The 12,698-nt window shown below is 45.3% G+C and overlaps 1 protein-coding gene across 4 annotated transcripts in view; it reads right to left on the bottom strand.

The window, feature by feature from the left end:
* The window catches only part of LOC102990781 (otoancorin), a 48,442-nt gene extending 39,324 nt beyond the window's left edge, over positions 1-9,118 (bottom strand). For all 4 annotated transcript variants that reach the window (XM_055090763.1, XM_055090766.1, XM_055090764.1 and 1 more), the window contains exons 1-4: positions 8,641-9,118; positions 6,669-6,782; positions 4,032-4,155; positions 1,458-1,673 (exon numbers count right to left, since the gene is read on the bottom strand). In XM_055090763.1, coding sequence (XP_054946738.1) covers positions 1,458-1,673; positions 4,032-4,155; positions 6,669-6,763 — 435 coding nt within the window. In that variant the 5' untranslated portion in view covers positions 6,764-6,782; positions 8,641-9,118. The remainder of the gene's footprint in view (positions 1-1,457; positions 1,674-4,031; positions 4,156-6,668; positions 6,783-8,640) is intronic.
* Positions 9,119-12,698: the final 3,580 nt, after the last annotated feature.

Below are 12,698 nucleotides of genomic sequence, written 5' to 3'. Positions count from 1 at the left end.
TTTAAAAAAAAACCAAAAAACACAAGACACCAGTAACTGTACCACTGGGGGAATTACTATGCCACCTGAGGCCACAGCACAACTAGCAATGTGCCATCCATGTGCCACAGCTGACCAGGCAATGGGCTTTTCTGTGTGTAATCTGAACTAGCTGACAAGATTCAAATATTGGAGGAATCTTATAAAAATCCATATTAGAGTTTCTGCTTTATTTTAAAAAAATCTGAACATCATGCGATACTGGGCCCACGTTGGCAACGATGGGCAAGAACCTTCGGGTAGGTCGTGGGACTCTTAGTTTACCCAGCCCACCCCCTCTCATGGGACCTTGAGAAAGCCCACTGGCCTCAGTATTGGCCTCAGTATGTCACCGGCTGGCATCTGACACGGCAAAGCCCCACGCTCATCTACCTTCATGTGGAAGCTTTGAGTTGAAGTAAAGAAGTGTTTCAGGACAGATATTTTATGACAAAATACAACTATAGCTGGCCACTCTAACAGGAATCACGCTTGGTTTTTCCCCCACTCCTTTGGAGTGAAGACGCTAGATGTAATATAATCAGAGACATTCCTCGGTTCTGCAAAAAACCGTTGAGTGGTTTCCTGTAGTTATTCCCTGTAGAATGGACAGTCTCTTACTGTCCCCAAAGAAGGCAAAACCTTTTGAGCTCTTGGCTTCTTAGCAAAAGTCACCTCACCCCTCTGGAGGAAGAGTTGGACACAGGAATGAGACAAGCCTCTTGGTCCAGGGCTGTGAGGAACAAGACAAGTCTCCCTCAGCTCCCTAAAATCAAATTCACAGAGTGGACCCATGTGGCCCCGGTCAAAACAGAAGGTCTGCAAAGCCTTCAAACGAAAGGCACCAGAAGTCCTGAAGGGACAAGATGAATGGTCTATCCTTGGTCTTGAGTCAGAAAGTAAGAATGGGTGGGCATTGGTCATGGTACCATGATGGAAGTAGTGAGCATGGGAGAGAAGCAAGCAGGATGTGAAGCCAGATGCCCTGGGTTCAGTCCCAGCTCTGTCCCTTTCATGTGGCCTTGGCAATTCCCTTTTACACTCTGTGCCTCGTATGAATGACCTGGAAAATGGAAGTTATAACACTACTGACCTCAGACGGTTGTTGGAAAGCTTAAATGATTAACTCAGAGATAGCTAACACTCATTGAGCTCATACCCTAGGTCATGTGTTGTTCTAATCTCTTCCCGTGTGCTGACTCACATAATCCTACGGAACAGGTGCTATTGTATCCCCGTCTTACAAATTGGGACACTGAGGCCAAGAGAAGTTAAGCCAATTCTCCAGTGTCACACAGCTAGTAAGTGGCAGACCAAGGATTCGAACCCGGGTAGTCCCCCTTGGCACCATCTTCTTACTGATTGGCTGCCCCTGTTGTGTGTGTATAACTGGCCCTTGGGTCTCAGGGCATTACAATAGAGTTCAAGCTCCAACTGACCTTCTCATGGGCCAGGTATTTGGCAGACAAGATGATGACCTGGCTCTTGGCCCAGCCCGAGACCTGGTTGAGGGTCGAGATGGCACCGTGCACAGCCTCAGGGCACAGGGAGTCCAGCTGACTGTGGGTCAAGCCCACGACTGCATCCGACAAAGAGCCCAGGGTCTCATTGAGGGTCTGGTTCTCTGTGGCAATTTCCAGGAGGTCGGCTTTGAGCTAGAAGGGGAGCAAGCGGGGATGAGGGTCGATACCAAGCAAGACGGTGGTTTCTTCTGACTACACCCCAGGATGCACCCTCGACCCACCCTGCCCTGTCCAAAGGAGAGGGACTCATGCTAAGCCCAGACCGTGAGTAGCCCCACTGAGAACACCACCTTCTCTGGCCTTGACTTTCGTATGCTACAAATTCACTTTATGCGTCATTAAAATATTAATTTGTTATTAAATCAACCTGAAAGCACGGCAGAAGGAAATTTCGTTCACTTCACCCGTAACTCAGCCACACTCCCGTAGCAACTATTTTATTTTTATGACCTTGAACTCTATATCCTGTCTATATGCCTGCTTTTCTTTCATGCAGTAGCTGGGGGGGGGAGGGTTCATAATAATATATAATCTACGTAAAAATAATTCTCAACAGTAACAAGAAAGTGAAAGTCTCCTGAAAATCTTACCTCAAAAAAATTACTATGATTAGCAATTAGGTGTATATATTTCCAAAACTTCTTATGCCTTTATAAATAAACTGTGGCATGTAATCTTTAGTTGCAACATGAACACAAGTGCAATTTTCTGCTCTCTCTCTCTCTCTCTCTCTCTCTCTATATATATATATATATATATATATATATTTTTTTTTTTTTTTTTTTGTGGTACGCGGGCCTCCCCCCGCTGCGGCTTCTCCCGCTGCGGAGCACAGGCTCCGGACGCGCAGGCCCAGCGGCCACGGCTCACGGGCCCAGCCGCTCCGCGGCACGTGGGACCCTCCCAGACCGGGGCGCGAACCCGGCCCCCCTGCATCGGCAGACGGACGCGCAACCACTGCGCCACCAGGGAAGCCCCCTGCTCTATATTTTTCATTTAAAATTATGTGTTACAGGTTTTCATATTTCTGTGATCCCCTTCATTATTTTTTGTAACATGCCTGTCTAGTTATAGTCAAGTGTGTTTCCCAACCGCTTCCAGTACAGAAGGTGATAAACTCATCTACTGCAACGTGACCTCTGTACAAAAAAATGAGAACGGTTCACGTTTTAACACCTGAACTTGCGTGAACCATACCTTCATGTCAGACGAATGTACGCAAGTGTTCTAGATGGCCACTTGGGGGCAGCAGAGTAAAGTGAAAGAAACAGCTGTCACAGTTCCTGGCTTTCTCCAAATTCAGCAGCTCCCCTTCCCTAAAGCTCGGCTCCCACATCTGCAAAAGGCCTAAAGCAGTGGTTCTCAAAGTGTGGTATCAGCATCACCTGGGAAGTTGTTAGAAATGCAGGTTCTCAGGCTCCGCCCCAGACCTCCTGAATCAGAGGCTCTGGATGAGGGTATGTTTTCAAGCTGCTTTTAACAAGCCCTCCAGGTGATTCTGATGCATCCTCAGGTTTGAGTACTGACCTAGATGATCCAAAGGGTTCTCTCATATCTCACTGTATCTGACTTTCTTCTTTAAGGTCACAGCTACCCCTGTGACCTTAAAATACATTTATTTTCTTATTTTTGCCCAAGCTTGCTTGGGAAGGATGCTCTTCCTGGAAAACAAAAATATGCACTGACCAAGACAATGTCTACTACGTAAAATGCCAAATGGGACCAAGGGTTTTGCGATGTGTGAGAAACTGCTGTGGAATTATTGACGATGTTATCAAATTTTCTTGAATACTGCTCACGTCATCTTTTCCATTAAAACAATGAGAAAGACAAAAAGAAGTGAGAGAAGCCGGGCAGAATTAAGACTTTAAGGGAAGAAAGGAGAGAGAGATGGAGTGAGGAGGGAAATGAGACAGTCCCCATGCGTCTACTGGCCCAAAACCTTGGTCTAGGAACTCAGCAAATACATTCCATTCCAGTGCTCTCCACCCTGGCTGCACTGGAATCATCTGAGGCCACAGCCCAGACCAACGACACAAGAATCTCTGGGGGGGTAGAGCCTGGGGGAGGGGCGTGCCACTAACATAGAACGAGGTTCGAGAACGACTGCTGTATCTCCTCGCTATGCCACTCATGGTCACCAGCCCAGCAGCTTCAGCATCGCCTGCAAGCTTGTTAGAAATGCAGAGTCTCGGGCCCCACCCAGACCTTAAATCTGCGTTTAAGATCCCCAAGCAACCTTATGCACATTTAAGTTTGAAGTGGCCGCTCTGATTGAATTTTGATCTATTCAAGCTTTTCCTACCGTTTTTTGTTGTTTCTTCCCATTTTAAGCTCATCCCAGTGTTTGAGATACCACCTGCGAGGCTGGACCTAGATCTTGATAAACCCTACATGTTTTCTCTCAAAGGCCAGGCAAGACTGTTCTTCCCATTTCTCTGGCTAGTGAAACTGATGCTGAGGCTCCAGGGCCCTGTAGCCCTTCTGCACCTTCTGAACACCAGCCTGGAAGCCCCTCAGGTGGCTGCACTTGATCATCTGGTGAAGGAGGACTTGGGCCACAGCGGCGTCCAGCAGCTCCAGGTCATCGTAGAAACAAACCAGCAGCCCCAGCCTGTATGAGAAGATAAGGGATGCTGGTGGAGGGCACAGAGCTGGGGGCCACAGCCGCAGCCCCACCCCAGTTAGAACCGAGAGGTCACGATCAGAGCAGCTGCCGCATACCAGGTACTGTGCTGAGCCCTTTACCTGGATTATCTCATCACAGCCCTGCAGGGTAGGTGCTCTCATTAGCCCCGTTTCACAGAAGAGTCAACTGAGACTCAGAGAGATCAAGTGACCTGCCCAAGGCAAGTAGTGGTGCCAGGCCTTAAATCTAGATCCATGCAACCCTGCCATCTCTCCTCCTGAGGCAATAAGGGGCACAAGGAAAGCATGTGCTCAATTGGCCACAGAAAAACCTCAATTTTCCACTGAGAGATAAGGGGTCTGTCCACCCTGGGGGATTCTCTGAGGCAGTGGTTTACTTCCAGGGTGCTTTATAACCAACTTCACCGGATGATGGTGACTTCAAAAGGGAAAAAACACAAGAGGCACTTTGTTATAAAGCAGAAACACACCACTGTAAAGCAATTATACTCCAATAAAGATGTTAAAAAAACTTTTTAATAAACTTCTTAATGAAAAAAAAATCTATTGAATTGAATAAAATAATTTAATGTTTAAATTAAAAAACACAGAGGCAGAACAACGTAGGAGCAGAGATGGGATTTGTGTTTTTTTGCGGTCCGCGGGCCTCTCACTGCTGTGGCCTCTCCCGTTGCGGAGCACAGGCTCCGGACGCGCAGGCTCAGCGGCCATGGCTCACGGGCCCAGCCGCTCGGCGGCATGTGGGATCTTCCTGGACCGGGGCACGAACCCGTGTCCCCTGCATTGGCAGGCGGACTCTCAACCACTGTGCCACCAGGGAAGCCCCAGAGATGGGATTTGAATCCTGGTCTAACGGGGAGCACTGCATCTAGTGGTTAAGAACATAGCTTCAGGCCAACTGGAGTTTGAAGCCCAGCTCTATGAGACATCTGACCTGTAGCAAGTTGCTTAACTTCTCTGAAAGCCTGCAGCACATTGTTGTGCAGTGCATACTCTGTACTACTGTACAGGGTAGCCCTGCCTCTCTAAGCCTTTAATGGGGAGGTTTCCTTAAATATGATGAATGAAAGAATGAGGAATACTGTGAGAGTTAAATGAGAAAAGGCATACCAACTAATTAGCATACTTCCTGGTGGATACTAAGCACTTCATCAGTGGATGCTCTTAGCATTAGTATGAAATCTACTTAACTTAGCATGGCTGGACCACCTGGTCGATCATGATCAGACACTGACACTCTCAGACATGTCCACCGGAAAGCAACCAGGCCAGGGAAAGGATCTGAAAGCGTGTCTGATGAAAAAAGAAGACTCAGAAGAAGTGAAGACTGAATATTAAAAACCATGTTAAGGATAACGAATATTTCTTGACCACTTACTATTTGCAGATGTTCTTTTTTTTTTTAACATCTTTATTGGTGTAAAATTGCTTTACAATGGCGTGTTAGTTTCTGCTGTATAACAAAGTGAATCAGCTATACATATACATATATCCCCATATTGTGCAGATGTTCTTAATCTTTACAAGGGTCTTAATGAGGTAGGCAGCTTAGTAGCTCCCATTTTACAGATGGGAAAATGGAGGCACAGAGAGGTGCAGTAACATGGCCAAGATCACACAACTTGTAATTGGCAGAGCCAGGATTAAACCCAGGAAGTCTGGTTCCAGGTCCCATATTCTTAATCGCTAAGCTATTTTTGGTGTAACTATAGAAAAAAATGGGAGCCATGCTAATGGTGAAAATTTCTAAGGATAGGGCAAGAAGGTGTGAGAGTTTTATATGAGAACATTCTCTGCAAGTGCTTTGAAAAATGTAAGGTCATGTGGTAATGTCAGAGGAAGCACTGTGACAGTGCTGGGAGATGGAGAGAAGATGGGTGAACAGTGCCCGTCACCCCTCCCCACTGCACACCCCCCCCAACATTCAAACCCTTTCTGGGGTCACCAGGTGTACAGCTCCTGGTCCTCCCCTGCTGGAAATGGTTCTGGGGGATCATGTTACAATCACTAAATTCTAGAGCTGATCTCATCCCAGGGCTCCCCACCTGAGAGTCTGGATAACAAGGGGTTCACAAATATGGGGACCCATGAGCTATTTCCAATACTCAACCCAACCTCTTGGAAATTACACATTTCCCTTGGAATGGATTTATTTAAAATGTTCCATTTTCGTGCCCAGAGCTGGAATCTTAGCCCTTGATAAGGTTGTATAAAATGTCTGGCACATAGGAGATGCTTAAAAAGCATTTGTTTTCTTCCCCACTTCACAACCTCTTGAAAGGGGTCTCTCTGGGGAAACACCTCCCTCACATGCACAAAGACATGGAACTATCCAAAGACATGGACCAGCCACCTCCCTTTCCTCCCTGGGTCTTTTGCTGCTCAGAGGAAGCTGATGCTTAGAGGGCATCTTGGGAAACAGCTCTAAGGGCCCAACGCCCACGCCCCTTGCCTGTGGATGGTAGAGGTATTCCTCACATCAAAGCTGGAGGAGCTGATTCTCTCCAGAAATGCCTGGGCCAGTTCAGGTGTGATGTCATAAACCGTGTCCAGCTGCTTGGTGGCGTTGTCATAACTGATAAACAGCCCAATCTGGTGGACAAGGACAGGAGGGTCAGTGTGGAGGTAATGAAGTGGCCCCGTGCAGCCCCACCCTGGTGGTCTGTGCTGTGCCCTACTCTTGGCACTTGGAGGTGCCCATTTCTCATTTTCATTGATTTCTCTTTTTCCCTATAATAGTTTATTACAAGACATTGAATACAGTTCCCTGTGCTATACAGTAGGACCTTGTGGTTTATCTATTTTATGTATAGTAACTTGTATCTGCTAATCCCAAACTCCTAATTTATGCCTCCCCCACCTCTCCCCTTTGGTAACCATAAGTGTCATTGATTTCTTAATGGTCTGTAACTGCTGCTTTAGTTTCCTCTTCAATCCAACTGTTATTTAGGAAAGTTTTTTGTTTGTTGGTTTGTTTTTACTATCTGAGCAGTTGAACTTTTTAAAAGCTAATATTTGCACATTTCTTTCTAGATTTGCTTTACTGAGGTCAGAGAATATGGTCCATAAATTGTTTGCTTTGGGGAATCGGAATTTTTTTAATAGATGAGTCAGTTTATAAATGACCCTCAGGTGATAAAAAAGAGTGTGTGTTCTCTTTGTAAGATACAAAGTTGAATATATGTATATAATATATATGTAAATATATGTTTACATAATATCTAACACACCTATATTATGCAAATATATATAATATATTCAACTTTATTAAATATGCTATTCAGATTTGTTCTATTCTTGTTCACTTTTTCGCATTGAAGTCTCCAATATTTCAACGCATGGTTACTCTGCGCTTAAAGGTCTCACGGTTGTCTCTCCCTTAAGAATTGTACTCTTCGTCCATATGAAATTCCCTCTTAGCACTGGCACTCTGTGGTTTCACCTCCCTTCTCTACATTTTTAGAAGATGAAGAAATGGTGCAAATGGCATCTGGATCTCAGAAATTCCCTGCTAGGGGCCCAGTTTCCTAAGAATTTAACCTCTATCGACTTCCTGAAATTCACTCAACTTCTTTTGGAGAGTAAAATGGAAGTTTAATCCATTTTATAACTGGGAATTATAAAACTGAGAGACATCTGAAATATTTCCAGCCTCCCAGGTAAAAAGAGAAACCTCGTTCTGCCTCTGGTTTCACAATAACCAGATACTGTTATGTCAACCGGTCCTTGAACAAGCCAGTCATTTGATGCAAACACTTCTCTCACTGGCCAGCAGAAAGTTAGGGCACACAGGATAAAAACTGGTGGCAAGCCCCAAACTGCTTACGAATGTCTCCCTGTTGGCAGCATTCTTTGGAGGCTGCATTCTAAAATCATGCTACCCCAGGGATTTTAGTGTCATCGGGCCAACATCAGAAGGAGAAAGACACCTGACCGGTGAGTTAAGTAACCTCGAATATGTGTATTTCCCCACTGTAAACTCTAGAGTTAAAATCCAATCATCACACATGCTGAAGTAGCTATCAATAGAAGTAACCATAAATAGAAGTAGCTATTAATCCACGTAGCTTTTCATTTGCGTTTGTGCTTCCAAGGACCGGAAACTCTACAGTTATTGTCCTTGGCCTTTCTTGAGTACAAAAATACCCTTAAATGATTTCTGGTTCACAGCCAACATTTATAGATCATGTTTTTTCACATCAGAGCTATCTTAATTGTCCACAATTCTTTTTCTTTTCTTAGCTTTTCTACACTAGAACACAATCCAATGACTGACTGCTTGAGGTCTTATTCCAGGAATTTTCTTTAGATGCTCAAGTTATGTTGAGCTGAGGTGGGTGTTCATTTCCCAGGGCACCTTGACTGGCTGGCTGAATGTGAGAGGTTTAGAATACACCTTACCCCAGAAGTATTAGTGATGGGAACATGTAAATGCACTTTTCCAACTTACTTCTATAGGACTAATATTCATAATTTCTTCATAGGATAGGTGAACCATATATCTGCCCAAAATCCATAAGTTTTCTGCACTGACCCATGAAACAGAGTCATCTGCAAAAAATAAATAAGTGGACAAATAAGTAAAAATTAATAGAAGACTGTGCACTGGTATATGATAGTCAAAAGATCTTTGATGTCAGGACCTCCTCTTTGCATTTATTAATTCATTCCACAACCATCTTTTGAGAGCCCCCTACTTATGAGATGCTACACTACACACAGGCAATGACAGATGTCCACCACTTCGTTACTCAATAGAGCGGCCCTTGAACCAGCAGCCTCAGTATCACCTGGGAACTTGTTAGAAATGCAAATTACTTTTGTAATACTTAAGACCACAAAATACAGTTTTATTTTTAGTTAGTTACTAACTTGAAATATATTTGACTCTTTTATTACTACCAGTAACAATCCTTATCTTCCTTATTGATTATCACCATGTACATGAGCCAAACCTTCCTCATATGCACCCCAAATGGTCTCCAAATCTTTACTCTCTTGGGCCCTTCTCATCAGCTAGAATGCCTTTCCCCTAACTCTTCAGCTTCCAAACCCAAACCCTACCTTAGAAAACAAGCTCAAGGGTTTCCTTTCTTAAAGCCTTCTCTCATCTCCTCAGCCAGCAGCAGTGTTCTCCCTTCTCTGAATTCCCAGAGGACTCTATCATTCCGTTCAGGCATTTGAAATTCCCCATCAGCAAATGCCAGTGGGGCTTTAAGAACAATCGTGGCCAGGATCCAACTTCAAGTTTCAGTGAACTAGAATTGGCTGCCATTGCCCCTAATCCTCCAGTAAAAGATTTACACAGAACACCATTGCGTTGCTAGCATTTTGGAGAAATGGAAAAAGCAGAGGAGCCGTTATAGGGTGCAGTGAATCAGTCACCAAGAGCTGTTGCAGCAAGCCGTGGGCAATGGCTGATGCCCAGAGGAGACGGTGAAGTCAGCTGATGTCTGGGCCAAGTCACAGGGACAAGAGGGTGCCCTCCTCCAGCCCAGGAATCAGAGCTGTTGTGGTGAGCACAGGTAAACACCTGTGATCCTCTCGATGCGGACTCTGGACACTTGACTTGGTTATTAGAAGAAAGGGTGGCCCTGGAAGGCTACAGAATTCTGGGGGGAGACCACTAAATTCACCAAGAACCAAGCTGAGTTGTTCATTTCTAATTAATTTTTTTTTTTTTTTTTTTTTTTGGCTGCATTGGGTCTTCGTTGCCACACGCGGGCTTTCTCTAGTTGCAGCGAGCGGGGGCTACTCTTTGTTGCAGTGCACAGGCTTCTCATTGCGGTGGCTTCTCTTGTTGCAGAGTACAGGCTCTAGGCGCATGGGCTTCAGTAGTTGTGGCTCATGGGCTCAGTAGTTGTGGCACGCGGGCTCAGTAGCTCCGCGGCACATGGGATCTTCCCGGACCGGGGCTCGAACCCATGTCCCCTGCATTGGCAGGCGGATTCTTAATCACTGTGCCACCAGGGAAGTCCCTCTAATTAATTATTAAGCATGAACTGTATTTCTGCAGACCAATGATCCCCAAACTTGGGATAGTTTTGACACCCAAAGTATTTCCAGTAACCTCAAGGAACTTCATGAAAAAAAAAGTTTAAAGTCCAAATAGAATTCATTTCAATTCACTTAGTTTAATAATGAAACGTATCATATAGGAATTTTAGGAGAGTCTGTCTCCAACTAAATTCCGGCAACAAGGACTTAAGGGACGTCTAGAGTTTGGAGGGTGAGTTGAGTGAATGTCTCAGGGTCACTTAGCGTGAGGTTCAGTTTTCTGGAGGCTACCACTATGCATCAGGCGGAGGGAACTCTGCTGCGCATGGAAGACACTGATTATTCCATCGTTTAATGCTCCTTTTTTTTTTTTTTGTGGTACGCGGGCCTCACACTGCTGCGGCCTCTCCCGCTGCGGAGCACAGGCTCCGGACGCGCAGGCTCAGCGGCCATGGCTCACGGGCCCAGCCGCTCCGCGGCGGCCACGGCTCACGGGCCCAGCCGCTCCGCAGCACGCGGGACCCTCCCGGACCGGGGCACGAACCCACGTCCCCCGCATCGGCAGGCGGACTCCCAACCACTGCGCCACCAGGGAAGCCCTAATGCTTCTTATATACAAATTTCAGAGCTGAATTCCAGGAAAAGGATTGATTGGCACTCCCTACACTTCACCGCCACCGGCTTTCTCTGTTTCCCACACACGCAGCTCATTCCCACCTCGGGGCCTTTGTATTTGCTGCTTCCCCTGCCTGGAATGCTCTTCCTCCAGAGCCTCGCATGTCTGATCCCATTTTTCTCATTTTGGTCTCAATCCAAATGTCACCTGCCCAGAGAGCTCTGCGCTGTCCCCTTAGTCCAGCAGTCAGAAGCTACAGCCCATGGACCAAACCCAGCCCAACAGCTGATTTTGTACAGCCTTCGAGCTTGGCTTTTTACATTTTTAAAAAATATTTCTTTTATTTATTTTTTTGGTGCTCTGTCCCCTTAGTCCAGCAGTCAGAAGCTACAGCCCATGGACCAAACCCAGCCCTCGAGCTTGGCTTTTTACATTTTTAAAAAATATTTCTTTTATTTATTTTTTTGGCTGTGCCGGGTCTTAGTTGCGGTTCGTGGGCTCCTTAGTTGAGCCTCGCCACCTCCTCAGTTGCAGCATTCAAACTCCTAGCTGCGGCATGCATGTGGGATCCAGTTCCCCGATCAGGGATCGAACCTGGGCCCCCTGCATTGGGAGCGCAGAGTCCGGACCACTGCGCCACCAGGGAAGTTCCCGGTTTTTACATTTTTCAATGATTGAGGGAAAATCAAAAGAAGACGAATATTTTCTGACACATGAAAGTCACAGGAAATTCAAATGTCAGTGTCCATAAATAAGGTTTTCTTGGGACACAGCCATGCCTATTTATCTGCTGTCTAGAGCTGCTTTTGTGCTACAGCATCAGAGTCGGATAGTTGAGACAGAGACTGTAGGGCCACAAAGCCTATAAATCTACTCTGGCCCTTTACAGAAAACACTTGCCAAGCCCTGTTCTAGGCTAAAGCAGTAACCCTTTCCATGGCACTGATCCCTTTTATTTTCTGCAGAGCAGTTACCGGTATTTGCGTCCTCTCTCTCTCTCTATCTCTCTTTATTTACTTGCTTACAAGTTTTCTCCACCTACTCTCCCACAATAAAATTATAGCTCCGTGAGAACAAAGACTTGGTCTTCTTTTCCTTTGTATCGCCAGTGGCTGACACATAGTAGGCTCTTTTTAGGTGTTTAAAAAGTTTATTCTCTTTACATCACTAACATTAAAGATTCAACAAGTTGAAGCTACCTGTGAAATTGTTTGCGTTACTAATCTACATAGCCATTCTCTCTCCTTTTTTTTCAATTGTAGTAAAATACACGTAACATAAAATTTACCATCTTAACTACTTTTAAGTGTACAGTTCGGTGACATTAAGTACATTCACTTTGCTGTGCAACCAGCACCACCATCCATTTCCAGAACTTTTTCAGCTTGCAAAACTGGAATTCTGTACTCATTAAATAGTAATTCCCCACTCCTTCCTCCCGCTGGCCCCTGGCAACCACCACTCTACTTTCTGTCTCTATGAATTTCACTACTCTAGAAAATAGTAGGTTTTTGACAAACATCTGCCAAATAAATTACTCGTGACCTATTGTGCTGCTTTGGTTGCAGGAAGCTTAGCACTAAATTTCTGTGCTTTATTGCCTATATCTTCTTCTAAAAAAACTATTTTGTCCCACTTTGATACAGAATTTTTAACACAGATTTTGAACTTGTAACCTGATTCTAAAAGTTTTCATTGAGGGACTTCCCTGGCGGTCCAGTGGTTAAGACTCCTCGCTTCCACTCCAGGGTTCGATCCCTGGGAACTAAGCTCCCTCATGCTGCGCAGTGCAGCAAAAGTTTTCATGGAATCTAAGGTGCCATCATTATTTACGTTCCACTAAGGAACTAAACTTGGACACGGCGTTGATTGTAAGATACAGACGATGCTGACTT

Source organism: Physeter macrocephalus, chromosome 14 (genome assembly GCF_002837175.3).
Source record: "Physeter macrocephalus isolate SW-GA chromosome 14, ASM283717v5, whole genome shotgun sequence".
Lineage (NCBI taxonomy): Eukaryota > Metazoa > Chordata > Mammalia > Artiodactyla > Physeteridae > Physeter > Physeter macrocephalus.
The sequence above is the reverse complement of the archived record's forward strand: the minus strand, read 5'-3'. Positions and strand labels throughout refer to the sequence as shown.